The sequence below is a fragment of the Eschscholzia californica genome, unplaced genomic scaffold, assembly GCF_041429995.1.
Source record: "Eschscholzia californica isolate CP2 unplaced genomic scaffold, dmEscCali1.0.p SCAF_5, whole genome shotgun sequence".
Taxonomy (NCBI): Eukaryota; Viridiplantae; Streptophyta; class Magnoliopsida; order Ranunculales; family Papaveraceae; genus Eschscholzia; species Eschscholzia californica.
The window spans coordinates 45,060,271-45,078,128 of record NW_028238472.1 but is presented as its reverse complement, the minus strand read 5'-3'; the positions used below and the strand labels follow the sequence as shown (position 1 = coordinate 45,078,128).

General features: G+C 37.6%; 2 protein-coding genes, 1 long non-coding RNA gene and 1 other non-coding gene across 4 annotated transcripts; 2 read left to right on the top strand and 2 right to left on the bottom strand.

The window, feature by feature from the left end:
* The first annotated feature begins 890 nt into the window (after positions 1-890).
* On the top strand, positions 891-6,035 carry LOC147539642 (uncharacterized). The gene is made up of 5 exons (XM_086643142.1): positions 891-1,040; positions 1,125-1,244; positions 2,256-3,929; positions 4,587-4,695; positions 4,819-6,035. Exons 1-5 carry the CDS (start codon positions 891-893, stop codon positions 6,033-6,035), a joined length of 3,270 nt encoding a protein of 1,089 aa, XP_086499268.1.
* A 2,306-nt stretch (positions 6,036-8,341) lies between these two features.
* On the bottom strand, positions 8,342-9,406 carry LOC147539641 (uncharacterized). The gene is made up of 2 exons (XR_015225833.1): positions 9,127-9,406; positions 8,342-8,873 (listed from the first exon to the last, which is right to left on the bottom strand). It is a non-coding gene; the product is annotated as an uncharacterized LOC147539641 (long non-coding RNA).
* Positions 9,407-9,548: 142 nt separating this feature from the next.
* Positions 9,549-9,632, top strand: TRNAL-CAA (transfer RNA leucine (anticodon CAA)). The gene has a single exon. It is a non-coding gene; the product is annotated as a tRNA-Leu (tRNA).
* A 4,765-nt stretch (positions 9,633-14,397) lies between these two features.
* On the bottom strand, positions 14,398-17,742 carry LOC147539639 (uncharacterized). Its single transcript, XM_086643141.1, has 3 exons — positions 17,472-17,742; positions 16,418-17,356; positions 14,398-15,722 (listed from the first exon to the last, which is right to left on the bottom strand). The coding sequence occupies exons 1-3, from the start codon at positions 17,740-17,742 to the stop codon at positions 14,398-14,400; spliced, it is 2,535 nt and encodes an 844-aa protein (XP_086499267.1).
* Between the last annotated feature and the right edge of the window lie 116 nt (positions 17,743-17,858).

Genomic DNA, 17,858 nt, shown 5'->3' with positions numbered 1-17,858 from the left:
ACGAAAGGACCGATTTTTTATTTTTTATTTTCAATTTTTCCAATGAAATCAATGGCTTAAATTAAATCTCGAATTTAGATTTTTTTTCTCTTTGATCTTTTTTGGAAGTCAGACTACGATCTACGTAAGTAGTTACATTTGGCACTTGATACATCATACTGCCCACTCAAACACTCACAAAACCGGACCTATATCCCAACTAGACAATGGCCTAAAGCCCAACAACATTATTTACACCCTAATAATCTCAATTTAAATAACCAAAGATTTCATCTTCTCTGGGATTCGAACCTAGGACCTCTGAGGCTTTCTGGAGTTTATGTCAACACCTTGGAACCACTTAGGCTACCAATTGTTGACCTTTGATTGAAATTTTAGACTTATATAACATTTATACTTATTATAAACAACAATCCTTCTTCCAAATATTCCTTCTTCTTTCAAAAACTTAGTTTTTCTTTTTTTTTTCATCAAATAACTTCAAGTTCTTTCTTCAACATTTCAAGTCCACTTGTTAAAATTTCTTCCATAAGGTATGTAAAGGATACAACATAAACTATGTGATCCTTATATTTCTAACATTTCATGCATAAGTTATAAAACTACCCTAAGATGGTCAGTGGCGACTGCACGAAAAGCAGGCCACCAGTTAGATCAGACAGCTCTAGTGGCACCCCATGTGGGCATAACTTGTCTTGTTTGTCCGATTATGGTTGTGTCTTTGTTGTTTAAACTTCATGTTGTAATTCTCATTAGCCTATTGGCCTTTATATGAAGTTTGATTTCCAAAAAAAAAAAAACATTTCATACATGTCTTGTATTTCCAACATCTTTATGCTATTTTATTTGAAATGTTTTATTTCTTTTACTTTGTGGATTAGATAACATACATGGAGGATGTACGTGGAAAGTCTATAGTTGTACAAGAGTCGGATGATGATTTAGAGGTAGAAGAAGATTTTGATGGAAGTGAAAAAGACGTAGATAGTTCAGAGGATTTAAGAACGACCCCCCAATATGGATCACAATACGATGATTCGGTAATGTTTTTCTAATCGAATATTTTTTCGGTTATTTATTTTGAAGTTCATAACATGTAACTCTATAACATCTTTTTTTTGTAGAATATTGGTGGTCCATCTGAGATGTTGGCTACTCAAGAAAGCATTGATGCATCATCAATTCAAGGGAACAATTATTTTAATAAACATACAGACAATATGCTCATTTTGATCCTTATGGAAGTGTGACTGTTTCTATATTATATCGATACATAGGCTAAAACACATTTGGATTCAATCTGAGAAGTAGGTATTTTACAGACTCCAATTTACTAATTACAAGTTCGGTTTTCTTCCAGTAACCCACATAATCAAGTCGTCAATCTCCCTCCATATAAAACAGTGTCAAAATCAAAATTGAAGCTTTCATCTTTGTTCCTTTCAGAAATCCCTAAAAGAATGAAAAAGTTGGATCTTTCATACCTTTCCTTGAAGCAATAGGTAATCCAGGAGACCCCAATTTAATTTCTTTGTCAAATCCAAAGAGTATACTTGATACTTTGTTGATTAAATAGACTTTTCTGAGTCTTCGGTCATTAGCAAAATCTTTCATTCCTTTCCTAAGTCTCTCTTCCGTTAAAGGAGTACCAATAATGGTGATTTCATGAACTTGAACTTCAGTCTTCTTCACCGATTGGTTTGGCGATGAACAAATTATTTCTGTCACTTCCCATGACTCATTTGAAAATCATATGATTCAGAACTAAATATACATCATATACTACTAAATTCGTGAAACTTGGTTTTCATTTTAACCACTTAATTGGGGCGTTATAGTGGGAATAATATGAATTTGTACAAGAATTTTATATAATCCACCCCAAGAACTACTATGGATTATTTAGTTCTTGGATTTGAGTAATTTGAGAGAGAGAGAGAAGGAGAGAGCTCTGGTTTTGTGGAGAGAGAGAAGAGGGGGCGAGATTTTGGGAGATCTGGTTTCCATATGATTTGAACCGTTGACATCCTCAACGGTCTAGATCATATTTTAGATGAAGGACCTGGAACAAAACACGGTAAAATTGAGGACTCAAATGTAAGTTATATGTAATTCCAGAAATCGCGTCATTTTGCCAGGTGGCGTCAAACGATTGGTTCGCTTTTCCCATTTGCTCCAAACAGCATTTCCGTTCAAACTTTAATTGGGTAGTATTAAAAGTTTTACTGAGAGGTATTCAAAATTTCAATTGGCAGTATTGTGATGGGATGTGCTTTTTCTGGAATACCAACTATGACGTGGAAATCATTTACGCGGATCAGAACATGATCCATGCTCATAGCACTCATATGGTATCGGGCACCAAAAGTTATCTCACTGGTTTCTATGGTTGTCCTTATACAAACAATAAGATGAAACCATGGGATAATTTGGCCAATGTGGCTCCTAAGGATGACACTCCCTGGATTGTCATTGGAGACTTAAACTGTATTCTCGACCCTTCTGAGAAGTCGGGAGGTCAGCCGGCTCAGCTTCCCAAGATTCAGCAGCATAAAAATGTAATCAATAGCCTAGGCCTTCATGACCTAGGATATATTGGTTATCCGTTTACTTGGACGAACAGACAATTTGCGGGAAATCTGATTGAAGAAAGGCTGGACCGAGCGATGGCTAGCTACAACTGGCTCATCAATTACCCTCACTCCCGGATAAATCATCTGGATACCCTGGGCTCTGATCACAATCCTATCCTGCTTTCTACTGATAATCAGGCTAATAAAGGTCGTAAACCCTTCAAATTCATTCGAACTTGGATGTCTCATCCCAACTGTGCTAGTTTCATCAAATCTAACTGGCTTTCTAACCCTAATCCTATCCACTCTAAGCTCAACTTTCTTGCCATTAAGCTATCCAAATGGAACAAAGAAGTCTTCGGTAATCTTGATACCAACATTAAACAACTCACTCATAATCTGCAAAGGACTAAGAATGCTGAAGATTTCCGATCCATTTACTCCCAAATTGAAAATCTTCTCCTTCAGCAAGAGAGTTTATGGAAGGAAAAGTCTAGAGTAGCAAACATTAACTTAGGTGATAGAAACACCCAATTTTTTCATGCGAAAGCCACTACTAGACTCCGAAAAAACAAGATTCTGTCCATTAAAAGACAAGACAATACCTGGCCCAATGATGATACCGAAATAGCTTCGATTTTTACTAATCATATTCAACAAATTTCTACCACGGCTGGTTCCTCGATGTCAGCTAGGCTTCAAGACTGCTTCTTCCACCAAATCTCAGATACTCAGAATGAAGCGCTCAATACCATTCCTAGCCCCGACGAGATCAGAATGGCCACTTTCGCTCTTAAACCCGGCGCGGCTCCGGGCCCTGACGGCTTTCCGCCGCATTTCTATCAAACTAATTGGGAGACAGTGAAAGAAGACACTCGGTTGATGATCTCTTCGTTCTTTCAGGATGCTACGCTTCCGACTAATTCCAATCACACTCATATCTGCCTTCTTCCCAAAACAAAAACCCCTCAGACTCCAGCGGATTATCGGCCCATCAGTTTACTAAACACCACTTACAAAATCATTACCAAAATATTGGCCAATAGACTTAAACCGGTTTTGGTTGATATTATTTCTCCTTTTCAGGGTGCATATGTTCCAGGTCGGCAAATCACTGATAATATCATCATTTGCCAAGAACTCATCCATTCCTTCAAAAAAGTTAAGGGCCCCAAAAGTTATTTCGGTCTTAAGTTGGACATGTCTAAAGCTTTTGATAGAATCGAATGGAGTTATCTGGAAAACATTATGAACTTGATGGGCTTTTCGAACTCTTGGATCAATCTTATCCAGACCTGTATCACTTCTAGCTCGATGGCGGTTCTCATCAATGGGCGCCCAGGCTGCACTTTCAATGTGAGCAGGGGAATTCGGCAGGGTGACCCTCTCTCCCCATTTCTTTTTGCCATAGCGATGGAAGGTCTTAGTCGTCTTTTAGAGAAGAATCACAACGAGTCTTCTTTCATAGGCTTTCTGATTCCGCATTCCAACCTCTCGATTAAACATCTACTTTTTGCAGACGATTGTATCATTTTCGGGCAAAACTCTCTGGAGAATATCTACAATTTAAAACAGATTCTCAAGGAATTCAGCGAGGCTTCGAGGCAAATGATTAATTATGCTAAATCGAATATTTTTTTCTCCAAAAATTCTCACCCGAAATTCAAACGGATGATTATCCGGGAACTCAAAGTTCATCAGTCGTCGTCCGGGGATAAATACTTAGGCACCAAGCTCTTCATTGATCGAAACAAAAAACAAGCTTTCAACTCCCTTATCACTCAGATTAAAAATAAACTTGCCAAATGGCAATCTCATCTTCTCTCGCAAGCTGGCCGCTCGGTAGTCATTTCTACTATCGCAGCGGCTGTTCCCCGATACCAAATGCAGTGCTTTGCCCTTCCTAAAGGCATTAGTGACAGCATTGAGTCCATTCAAAGGACTTTTTGGTGGGGAAAACCCAAAACCTTTCACACCATAAACTGGAACTCCATTTGCAAACCTCGTAATCAGGGTGGACTAGGTCTGCGCCTGCCTAAGCTAGATAATCAAGCTTTTCTGCATAAGCTCAATTGGCGCATTGTTAATAATCCGGAAGCTATTTGGGTTCAAGTGCTCAAAGGTAAGTACTTTCATAACTCTCCCAAACCTACACCGCCTAAGAATCATCATTCTTGGACTTGGAAATCGATTTCCAAATACCATCATAATCTTGACAATCTTATCTTTTGGAATATTAATACAGGTGAACATATCCATATTTGGACTGACTACTGGATCCCTAATCATCCCCCTCCTATTTCTAATGAAAGAGGATGCACTATTGAACTGGTTTCCCAACTCATCACGAATGGTAACTGGAACACTAATTTAATTCAAATGTGTTTTGACAATGACATATGCAGATCGATCCTAAGCATCAACCTTAATCCTAACGAAGAGGATAATGCCATATGGACACTGACCAAATCAGGTAATTTCTCTCTCAAATCCATGTACAATTTTCTTAGAAATCAAACTATTTATAATAATGAGGTTCAGATGGACTGGTTCTTTATATGGAACATGAATACTATCCCTCGGATTAAATTATTCCTTTGGAAATGCTGCACCAACAGTCTACCAGTCAGATCTAAGATAGGTAAATTCATCGATAATAACTACTCATGTGTTAATTGCAATGAAGAGGAGACTCTTGATCATGCTTTATTGCATTGCTCTTTTGCAAAAGCAATATGGTTCCATTTTAATATTAGAACGGACACGATCACTACGACCATACAATGGATTCAACAATGGAAACTACTAGATGAGAATAATATCAATCTCAATGCAAAAATATTATGGTTCCTGTGGAAAGCCAGATGCGAGAACTGCTTTACTACGAATAAACAAAACCCTGTACAGATCATAGAAAGGATTTTGAACACCTCTACGACACCTCTCAAAACCGAGTCCAGTATGAGCAAGAAAGGTAAGGATAAAACCATTACACAAACATGGAGACCTCCATCGACACCATATACGAAGGTTAATGTGGATGCTTCTTTTATAAATATGAAAGAACCGGCGGGCATTGGCTTCATCATCCGTGATGCAGAGGCGAACTACATAATGGCGGTAGCAGACACAGTACGTGGACAAAATGCGGAGGAATGCGAAAGCTTAGCAATATTATCCGGCCTAAAAGAGGCATTGCAACTCCAAATTCAATATGTGCACATAGAGAGTGACAATCAAGCGATAATTTTAGCGCTTAATGGGAAGGGAGGAAACCTGCACTGGCAAACTCAGAGTATTATTCACCAGATAAATGACATCAAAGATAGCTTTACAGGCACTATATTTTCTCATATCTCTCGTAGTTGTAACACTTATGCTGATGCTTTAGCTAAATGGGGACGTACCCATGGCCAAAAGAAAAGATGGCAAGACGTTCTTTCTTTATTTTCGGACTTTTAGCTCATTGTATTAGACTCTTTGTTTAATGCAAGTTTATTTCATCAAAAAAAAAAAAAGTATTGTGATGGGATGGGAGAGTGAAAACGCACGTGAGAAAACCGATTTTGCCTTTGAAAGTCGTCACCAATGCCATGACCTCTCAATCTCGCCTTTCAGTTTTCGAGGGCTTAGATTGAGAGCTCCAATTAAAGATCAAATGTCATTTTTTTCATCCCCAAATCACAGTTAGCTTCAACTCAACCCAGACCCTCCACATTGGACCCAAAAAGTTGAGATTCAAAATTTAAATTTGAGAGCTCACCACTTTGAGTTGGAATTGCACTTAAAACCACGATATTTGGATTCAAATCAAGACATAGAATACTCAAACCTACGATAAAATCATAAGAAAATATTTTTTTTGAATTGTTTAACGTGCCTCCAACCTTTAACCTCTAAGGTGAAAGACTATATCTCTTACTATTTTAACCAATCGTTTCGCATAAGCGAAAAAAATTTGAGATAAGTAATTTGTGTTAGAGTATAAAGATCGAGATGAATCGAGATCCGTAGATATCCGTATCAACCGTCCAAGATATATGAAGATATTATTTATAGAGTGATTCGGGTATCTTATTTTCCTAGGACTCTATCTAGGATAAGTATAAATAATATCTTCATATATCTTGGACGGTTGATACGGATATCTACGGATCTCGATTCATCTCGATCTTTATACTCTAACAATTTGTACAAGGAAGGAACACATGATATATTTTGAAGAAGCAAATATATATAGATTTGTTGAAACTAGCTAATGACATGGTCTAGGTACGTTTAGCAATGAATGAATGCAATAATAGGGGTGTGTTCCCAATACCCGGGCTTGTTGCTCCATAAGTAGGGGTGGGAATCGGTCCGGACCGGTCGGTATCGGACTCTAACTTCATCGAACCGGTCGACTCGGACATAAACTGTTGGTGACCATCTATTTACTCGGGCGGACTCGGACGGTCACTCTCAAGAATTCTTTGTCCATTGACCGTCCAGGACCGTTTATTTTACCGGTCTAGTCGGACACCGGACGGTCTCGGTCCGGACTTTCCAATAAATTTACTTAATTCAAAACTTTATTTTTATTACCACAAACAAAATTACTTACAAATGAAGATGTTTAGCCAAGAAATCGAAAGTAAATATAAAAAAGAAAAAACACAGTTGATCATCATTTGACAAGATATAATTAAGCCATTCACTAATGTTTGGTCTTCTAGAGGACTATATGACTATAGCCAACTATCATCATATATTTATATGTCTATAAAATTCAACGGTCAACTTCTAAAAATGAGGACAGTTTAGTCGGTCAACCTATTCGGTCACTCGTACCGGTCGGTCAGCGGTCGGTCCTTCGACATAAAATTTTGACCGTGACCGTCCGCCAATTCTTTCGGGCCGGTCGGACACTGACCGTTATGACCATCAGGTGTCCATGGACACTTTTTATCTCGGTCGAACGGGTCGGATAGCGGTCTTCCGGATCTTTTTCCCACCCCTATCCATAAGTACGTACAGTGTCACTATCTCCTTAAAGCTATGAAAGCTAGATATAGATGAAAGGATGGAAATTATAATGAAGGTGGGAAGAAGAAAGAGTAACTCTAGGGTTTTGTGGGACTTAATCTCATCGCCAGATCCTATAATACCTTGGAGGCTTTATCGTCAAATCTACGGTTTACGTCTTAGCACGAGGGAACGACACGTGATTTCGGCGTTTTGACCTAGAGAGGCAACCAGCCTGGCGCACACTATGGCAGCAAATGTACTTCCCGTTTAACACGTGAAGTGTTCTGCTCGAGGATAATTTGTCTTACCTTTTAGTCCTTTTGTCTTTATCGCTTTTTCTTTTCAAGGACTGTCGTAAGCTTGCTTTATTAATGTTATTTCTTTCTCAAAAGAATAAAAAAAAAACTTATGTGGAGGAAATAAATAATATGCCATATTATTTTATTGTTGAAGATATATTGGTCTAGAATCTAGTTAGATGCAACTCAATAACCGAGGGAACAAAAGGAGCAAAAGGAAATGATGAATGAATTGATTGATTGCTATCAACAAACACCTTTTGTCAGATCCAGCTTCTCTAGGTCATAGATAACATGTGAAATAAAGTGTTCTAAATGTTTACATTACTTGCCTCATAAATTGACGAGGGTGTAACCCGTGCCCGTGGGGCACGGACAGCTCTTCCGATTGCTTAACAGATCGAGCAAACTATGTGAATGAGCATAAATTACATTTGAGTGACTCACTACTTATTCGTTACGTTAGTAGTTGTTTACTTTCTTCAACAACACATTTTTATAAGCACTTACAATGTAAGTTTCAATGTAAAAATAGTCTTAAACTAATAAGTTCAAACATTTAAACATTCCTAATCAGAATACTCTAACACCTGGATATGTATGTAACATGAACATCCAAAATGTAAGAAACATAATGAAGAACTAATCACAAAATTTACAGGAGATTCTTTTGTGACCAACAAGATCTCTGGTTGTTCTTTAACTTCAACCTGTAAAAAAGACCAACAAAAAGATGGATTAGAATTGTAAATTTGGGGTGATACACTGAATCAAAGATAACCGATTTTGAGTTTAATCTAGACCACACCAAAGATAAGAACCATACAAAATTAAAAATATAAGAAAATTGACACACATGGTGCTGCTATAATGCGTCGAAAGAAGCTAAAGAAAATTGCAGTCTATAAAGAAAACTGTTTACTAAATGCAAAACACATCTGCCAGCGCTATTTCAAGGAGCCTTAAGGTACTCAAAGAGCAAATGGTACAAAATCTGTATAAATAAATGACGGATGAAGAGTTCTATAAGAGGTCTCACCATTAATCATCAAGGCATAAAAGCAAATTGAAACGGCATAAAGAATTCTATAGACAAAAACAAATTGAAACTAAATATTGGTAATAGGTTAATTTCAAAACACACCAACCTATCTCAATCATCAAACAAAAACACACCGACCTACCTCGAGAGAGAGAAAGATGTTCTACGCATGTGCGAGAGAAAGAGCCACAGAGAGAGAGAATACCTGAGATCAGAGAGGGTTGCGTGAGAGAGGCAGAGAGGAAGGACGAAGTCGCAGTGAACCTTAAGAGGCAAAGAATTCACTAAAACTGTAGCAGCAAAAGGCAAAAAAAAAATTAGTAAACTACATAGAGAGAGACGTGACAAAGTGTTAATAAAGGATCCTAATCACGAAAGTATTGATAAAGGAAATGCCAAAATCATGGTTTATGATAATGACACAAATATATTATGCCCTTCCCAATCAACTAAACTTAATATGAATTATGATAAGTTGAATCGCGAAAATGACGTGGGTGAATCCAAGGGTGTAGGTGAATGCTGATGTGGGACGGACGACCGGATTTATCCAGGAGTTTGTCCCAGTCAGCACCCATCCACCTGTTTTATTATATAGATTTTGTTTGGATCATATTTGCAACAGAAGTCAGGATGGCCGAGTGGTCTAAGGCGCCAGACTCAAGTTCTGGTCTTCGTGAGAGGGCGTGGGTTCAAATCCCACTTCTGACATATTTTACTATTTAATTCTGTCTTTTTTTTTCGATTCAATGCAAATTTTTGGTACTCTTGTTTTATACAAGGCTTACAACATCACTAAAACCATCCAACCATTAATTTGAACGGCAACAAATTACGCTTAACTGAAAGGGATTTCACTCAATTTTTGATGGTACATCTAAAAAATATGGTTTACATAACATTGTATCTTATAATTTAATCTTTAAAACGTTCCCAATACAACATCAAGCCTCCAAAATTCAGAATGCTATATAAAAATGTGTAGAATTTTTGTTTCATTTTCAATTAAGAAAGAATATATATTCATTATCCTCTTGATATTCTATCATGTCATATAGACCAAATGTTAATGTTGAATCTCGACTGAATTAAAGCTCGAAGAATCGGACCAAACCGACCAACTGAGTCAAACCGAATCAGACCGATCGAAGTCGGTTGACGATTTGATGGGCTCGGCTTTAGCGGATGATTTAGTCAAACCACCATTGAATGGTAGAAATGAGCTTTCATTCTCCTAGGATGATCTTAAAGGTCTTTATATGACCTCTAAAATCCTAGATTTATTTAGTGATGGTAGGTGATTGATGTATTTTTTCATGATGTATCCACACTATGTTGATTTAAGGACTCTTAGAGTCCATGCAAAAAAATAAATAAAAATTGCATTATAGTAATATATTTTATATGATAATAATGTATAATAATATCATATTGGTTATTAATCTATTTATCACCATATAATACACTTTCGTAGACGTGACATCCATGAAAGTCCAGAAAATGTCAATGAAAATTGTCAATGAGAATCCGTGAAGGATTATACAATGTCAATAGAGATGGCATTGAAATGATAATGAGAAGATTTTGCATTGGAGATGAGCTAAGTGACAAACAAAGACACTCTAAACCTTTTTGGTCTCAAATAAAAATCTCTAAAATAACTATATTTGATACACATGTCACTCTTAAATTTAATAGGAAAAAAAAATCTTTTTTTTTTTGTTGCAAGAGGAAAAAAGTAGTTAAAAAGTGAAGTTTACGATTGGTTTATATTTTAAAGTTTAATAAGGTGCCATTTAGCGAAACTCAATCGGACACTCTAAAATTAGAGGGTTTCTTTTGAGAGTTTCTATAATAAATGCTCCCGCATCATAATGACGTGGTTGTTCCAATGAAGAAAGTTTTTTTTTTGACATAAATTCTAATTCTAAGTGATGCTCTATGTTTTAGAACTCGAGTGTCTTATTAAAGATGCTCTAAGATCTCTCTCTCTCTCAAAGCTATATCTTTTCGGTCTTTATCGTATCTCTCTCTCTCTCATCTCTCCCTCTCTCTCGGCTAAAAGTCTAGGTTTAAGTCGATTGAAACCATTTTCATCCGAGAATGAGAGAGAGAGAGAGAGAGAGAGAGAGAGAGAGAGATAAATCAAAGAGTGATCAGAGATAGAAATGAAAGAGTGATTGGAGAGAGAAAAGAAATCTGAGAGAAAGGTGGTCAGAGGTTGTTGGAGGTAGGGGTGGGGATTGAGCGGGTATGGGCGTCCATGAGCACTTGAAACATCGGGCTGGGCGGGTCGGACACCAAATTTCAATGGCTATTAGGGTAAGCGGGTTAATCGGGCGGGCAATTTTAAAATCCGCCTTGCCCATTATCCGTCTAAGCCTATTAAGAAGCTCGGGTAATTCAGGTATGGGCGGGCGGGTAAGTTTATGACTTGAAAAAATTCACTTTTTTTTCTCTTTTTATAAAGTCTTCAAACACCTTTCCAATTCTAAGGAGACAATTTGGGATTAAAACTAGACATTATTTTTGTTGTTCTTTTTAGGAATTTAATCTCACATTAATAACTAATGAAGAATTCTCATGAAATACAATATAAACTTATCCCTATCCTTGCTCCTTCAAAACCAAACACTACTTCAGTAACTCTACACTGCTAGAAATTCTCTTGGGTCATTGCAAAACAATGCATTGGGTTCGTATGGTTGCCCTTAAACATATTGTTTACCATCTTATATAGGCTTAGCAACATGGACTGTTGGGCTTCATCAACTCAAAAAATTGATGTAATTTGGTTGGTTATTATTGGGCGACGTTAAGTGGGTGCGGGCGTGGGCGGGTGCACGGGTAGAGGTTTTAAACCATGTCCGTCCACCAAAATATGGCGGGCGGGGCAGATTTTGTCCGAGACGGGCGCGGGCGTCTATGGTCGTCGTTGGGCTCGAGTGCCCGTAGACGGGTGTGGCTCATGGGCAGAATCCCCACCCCTAGTTGGAGGTAGTGGTCCGAGGAGGAGAGAGAAAGATATGAAAAATGAAAATTTCCTATCAAATCTTTTTGTTCAAAGTTTTGTACTCTGAAAAATTTTCTTGTTTGTCGTGCAAAAATTAACCGGTTGGTGAGAGTGAGAGAAGGCTAGACGGCCCGAACTTGAGCAGGTGAACCCGGAGGGCGCATACGAATAGTCATGTTAATTCCAGCCCGCCGACCCTATATTTTTGTGAAATTGACATGATTCTACAAGGTAATCACAAACTTCGGATTCTAGAAGAGAGAGGGAGAGATGCTTTGATTGGTGTTGAATTTGGTTAATTAATGGCGACGAGAGTACAAGAAATACAAGGAGGTGGAGAATTATAGAGAGAATCTTATAGCTCTCATCACCTGTCTTATACAAACCCTAGATTCATCTCCTTCACCATCACGAGGGGCGGCCCAGGCCCAAAGCAGCCAAAGCGGCTCTTTGGGCCTCACCTTGTGGAAGGGCCCCAAGTTCAGATTAATTAAAAGAGGGTGCCTGAAAAAAAAACAAATACCCAGTAAGACTTCTTAAACTCTTAAGCATGACGGCCCTAAAATCCCTTCCCACAGTACTTTGGAAGAAAGTGTGATTAGTGATGAAAATCATGGGGCCCACCATAAAGAAATATAAACATACTCTAACCTAATCAAGTTTCTAATCCCTTGGTCAAAAAAAAAGTTTCTAATCCAGCAGACTTACAAGTTTCTCGAACATTATATTTATTTTTTTTGTTTTCTTTTTCTCTGTGAATCTTTTTTCCCTCTTTAATATTTTTTGTTCTCTCTCCTCTCTAGTGGCTTCTACCAATCCAATTGTCTATTTTTCTTTCTCTAAACTTTACCTAGAGGTAATGGTCCCTCTTTTTCTTCTTTATTTTTATGATTGTTCATTTTCTTTTTTTCTTTCCTACATGTTTAGTTCACTATATTTGATATATATATTTTTTTTTTTCGTGAGAGTCATTCTGTTATGATGTTATCTCCTTTTAAAAAGACAAATTCACATCATATTGTTGAAGATAAGTGTTGATTTTGTTATTTTTAAAATAAAGTCTTAACAAACAATAATTACTAAATTATATCCTCTTCTCTTTCAACTTTCTTTAATTGTTATATTAGATTTTAACTAAACATCTTTTTTTGTTAGATCGGCAATAGGCATTGCCTCCTCAACTCACACTGTCTTCAACTAAACTAGGGATTGCCTTTAGCGAAATTGCATATAACAATTTTAGGCATTGCCAGTAAAACTTCCCCAACTTTTTATAGGGCCCCAAAATTTTCTTCGCTTTAGGCCACCCAACTACTTGGGCCGCCCCTGACCATCACCTTCAACGTTCAGCATCATCATTACTATCTTCACATAATTCTCACACCTACTCATCTCCTCCTTTCCTTGCTCCGTCAAGATCAAATTCCTTACGAACACCGGAGTTCATCCTACCTCTATCGCTACTCTCTATCTCTCTCTCTAAACATTATTATATAGATCTATGTTCAGAATTTTTAATGAAAATTGATATATTGGATTTATACACAATTAGACATATATATATTTTTTTTAATGAAAATTGAATCATGGGATATTTGGTACTGCAGTAAAAGAATGCCTATTTCATTTTGTGCCTAATAACCAGAACTGATCCTTCAACAAAAAAAAAAAAACAGAACTGATCCCATGTAACTGTAGTCTTGTTGTACAAATCACCTGTATAGAGAAATGTCAGAAATAGTAGAAATCTGGACGGCAATTTTTTTTTTTTTTTTTCAGAGATGGGATTTAGTGCGTTAAGCAGGGGCGTGGGAGAGGGGGTGCGACCGGTGCGGTCGCACAGGGCCCCTCTCCATCTAAGGGCCCCATTTTAGTTATCTCAATGCTTTTTTGATAAAAAACATAGAGCGTTGGAAACATACAATGAAATGTCAATAGCTCAGATGGTCGGGAACATAATCACGCGCCCGCGAGGTCTCGTGTTCGAGTCCCCTCGTACACAAGCTAAAATCATTTTTTCACATGTTTTTATAAGATATGATACTTAAGGGCACCCAACCCAATATATATGGCCCATATTATTACATTTTAACTATTTTAAAGGCATCTCCAATCTCTCTCTATTTGGGCTTTAATATTTTATCTAACCTTATCTTTATGAGGCTATGTTTCTCATTTCTTTTCACTCTCTACTATTGTCTTTATTTTTCTTTGTTTCTCTCTCTCTCTTTAAATTACAATAGGATTGTATGTCTTTTTCTATAATTTTTTAGGCAAAAGGTATTGGCTTTACGTGTTGAATTGGGTTCTCCAAGTCATACTTATTTACTATATTCTTCTTTAATTCATATAATTGCATCTTTCAAATACTCATATTGTGTTCTTGGACTTATTTACGTACATTAAATATAATTTAAATATTCTTTTTTTTTTTTTTTTGTTAAAGGTTAATATATTAAAACACTAAGTCAGAGATCCATTACAATACATATTAATAAGAAAATACGGAATACAGTTCCATTTTTTGAATCTATTCTTTCGCCGTGCCCACTTGGCTAGCTTGTCTGCTTGAGTATTCAACTCCCTCTTGATGTACTGGAATTTGACCTGCTGCATTTCCTTCTTTATGTTTTTGATCTGTCTCAAGTGCACTAGAGATTGCCACTGAACCTGATGTTTTGGATTATTCAAATGCTTGATTATGTTTATGTTGTCGCTTTCAATGATGATCTGCCTGTAGTTGTTTTCTTTAGCCCAGTACATGCCATTCAGAATCGCTAAAGCTTCTCCTTCCTCACTGTTTCTTGCCCTTCCTGTGTTTATGCTTGCACCTATAAATTTAGACCTGTAATCATGAGCGATCAAGCTAGTGCCTATATTTTGAGCCACATTAATAAAAGATGCATCAACGTTGATTTTCACGTAGGGTTGCTTTGGGGGTTGCCATTTCGAGCTTATTTTGTTATCAGAATTTACTCTATTTTCATTAATTTTTTGGAATGATTTTATCGATTCTATTACCTTGTTGACATCGTATGACGTTTGTTGGAAGCAGTTATCACATCTCATTTTCCATATGAACCATAAGATAGTAGCTAAATAAGAATTGCTAATTATGCACTCTGTATATTCCTGATTCTGCCAAGACATGATCCATTCAGCAACTGAAGGAATGTTTTCAGAAATGATATTAAAGTGGAACCATATTCTCTTAGCTAAGGGGCAGTATAAAAGCGCGTGTTCTATCGTCTCTATTTCTGTACAATTATGGCAGTTAGTTATATTTCCGATGTATTTGCCAATGCGTTGCCTAACCGGTAAAGCATTAGCGCAAATTTTCCATATGAACAGCTTAATTCTAGGAATCGTGGGTAAAGACCAAATAAAATTCCAGTTCGTGTTCTCAGGAGGATGAGCTTGGTCTAAGGAGCTCAGATGTCTGTACATAGATTTTACAGTGAAATTGCCAGACTGCGTAAGATTCCATATCATCTTGTCTGTCCCTTCTTGCTGGATTGGAATAGCTTTAATGAGGTTGCATATATTCTCCGGGAAAGTTTGTCTAAGGATTCTCGCGTCCCATCTGTTATTGCTAATAAGATCAGACACTTTGTTAACTCCAGCATTATTCGAGTTTTGAAGGTTTTGGACTTCTCCAGGAATCCATTTATCTTTCCAGATGTCTATGTGCTCTCCAGTATGGACTTCCCATATAATGTGATTATTTATGAGATCGTACTGTTTTCTCAGGTTCTTCCATATCCAGGAGTGATTAGCTTTTGCCGGACCTGGTTCATCAGATTGATGGAAATATTTAGCTTTGAGGAATTTGACCACATCGCATCTGAGTCAGTCTTTAGACGCCAAGCCAGCTTGCTCAGGAGGGCTTGATTGTCCAGGTCCGGATGATGAATGCCTAAACCTCTTAGCTTTTTCGGTTGACAAATATATGACCAAGCCTTGGTACATATACCTTTAGATTTTCCCCACCAGAAAGACTTCTGAGAAGTCGCTATGCGTTTGCTTATGCTCTTAGGAAGAGCAAAACATTGCATCTGATATCGAGGAACGGCTGCTGCGACGGCCGAAACTACTACCGTGCGCCCTGCCTGAGAGAGAAAAGCGTGATTCCATTTGGATAACTTATTATCTATTTGATCTAAAATGGAATTAAAAACTTGAGTTTTCTTAGGACCTATAAATAACTGCGCTCCTAAGTATTTCTCCGAAGTAGACGCATATTTGACTTTAAGAGTTTTCATGATAATTCGTTTAAATTTTGGGTGAGAGTTTTTAGAGTAAAAGATATTAGATTTATTATAATTAATCATTTGACCAGAAGCCGAGCAAAAAGTGGATAAGATGTTCTTAAGGTTATGAACATTTTCTATCGAGTTTTTTCCGAAGATGATACAATCATCAGCGAAGAGAAGATGAGAAATAGTCAGGTTTTGATTTTTTGTGGGGAAGCCAAAAAACGCACCTTCCCCTAAATCAGCGGAGAGCATCCGGCTTAGGCCCTCCATTGCAATCGTGAAGAGAAAAGGGGATAGAGGGTCTCCTTGCCTGATACCCCGGGTAGGAAGAAATGTAGGACCCGGGTGACCATTAATGAGGACAGCCATTGAGGCCATGGACATACATTTAAAAATCATTCTTCTCCAATGGTCAGAAAATCCTAGCCTTTCCATTATGTTAATAAGAAAGGACCACTCTATTCTGTCATAGGCTTTAGACATGTCTAGTTTTAGCCCGAAGTAGCCAACAGCTCCTTTCATCTGTTTGAACGAATGAATGAGTTCTTGTCCCATGATGATATTATCCGAAATCTGTCTGCCGGGGATGTAGGCTGCTTGAAAAGGGGAGATGAAGTCTTTGAGATAAACTTTAAGTCTCTCTGCTAGGATTTTGGTGATGATTTTGTATGTGGTATTGAGCAGGCTGATAGGTCTGTAGTCTGCTGGACTTTGGGGAACTGCTGTTTTTGGAATAAGACAAATATGAGTATGGTTTGTTCCTGGGGGGAGTTCCGCGGTTTGAAAGAAGGACTGCACCATCTGATGTATGTCTTTGTTGATGGTATCCCAATTTGCTTGGAAAAAGAAAGGCGGGTAACCATCAGGACCAGGGGCTGCATCTTTCTTCAACCATTGAATAGCCAAGTCAATTTCTGTATTATCTGGGATTGAAGTCAAGTCCTGATTTTGGGCGGGTGTAATGATCGGTTGAAAAAGATCTAGGAAACTGGGAGCGCTATTACCATTAGAAGAAGTGGTAATATTGAGCAGATGATTGGTGAAGATGTTTGTGACTACATCCGTATTATCCTGCCACTCTCCGTTATGATCTTTGATAGCTAATATTCTATTATTACGGTTTCTGTGAATAGCCTGCGAATGGAAGTATTTTGTGTTTTTATCCCCTAAGTCAATAAAATTGTTGCGCGATTTCTCTTTCCACAAGCTCTCCTGCTGCCTATAAAGCTCCTCAAGACGATAGTTCAGATTGATCCTGTCATTTCCGCTTATGTTTTTTACTTTGAAGATATTCTATTGTTCTGTCCAGTCTCTCTTGAATGAGCTTTCCATCCAGCTGTCGGTTACTCCAGGTGTATGGATTGCCCTTATAGCCTATGTCTACTAGTCCTAGCGATTGAATAATCTTGTGTATTTTTGGAATGTGAGAGTTAGACGTCTCATTTCCCCCACTTTTTTCTCTAGGATCAAGAATGCTATTGAGATCTCCTATAACAGCCCATGGAGTATCAGAGTTAATATTAAGATCAGTAAACCTCTTCCATGGCTCCATTTTATTTTTTGTATACGGGCACCCATAGAAACCCGTAACAAAGGAAACTGAGTTATTGGCATCTTTAATTTCAGCATGAATGAAATTTGAGTTAGACTGAAGGATTTTCACATTGA

Excerpts from the sequence above, each read along its gene's own strand:
- LOC147539639 (XM_086643141.1), bottom strand. The coding sequence starts at position 17,742 with ATGGAGCCATGGAAGAGGTTTACTGATCTTAATATTAACTCTGATACT. Across the intron at positions 17,357-17,471 it reads AACAATAGAATATCTTCAAA|GGGATAAAAACACAAAATAC; the intron begins GTAAAAAACATA and ends TTATTGACTTAG. Across the intron at positions 15,723-16,417 it reads CTCCGCTGATTTAGGGGAAG|GTCCGGCAAAAGCTAATCAC; the intron begins GTGCGTTTTTTG and ends CTGATGAACCAG.
- LOC147539642 (XM_086643142.1), top strand. The coding sequence starts at position 891 with ATGGAGGATGTACGTGGAAAGTCTATAGTTGTACAAGAGTCGGATGAT. Across the intron at positions 1,245-2,255 it reads TCATTTTGATCCTTATGGAA|TATTGTGATGGGATGTGCTT; the intron begins GTGTGACTGTTT and ends TTCAATTGGCAG. Across the intron at positions 3,930-4,586 it reads GCCCAGGCTGCACTTTCAAT|GGTGGACTAGGTCTGCGCCT; the intron begins GTGAGCAGGGGA and ends CCTCGTAATCAG.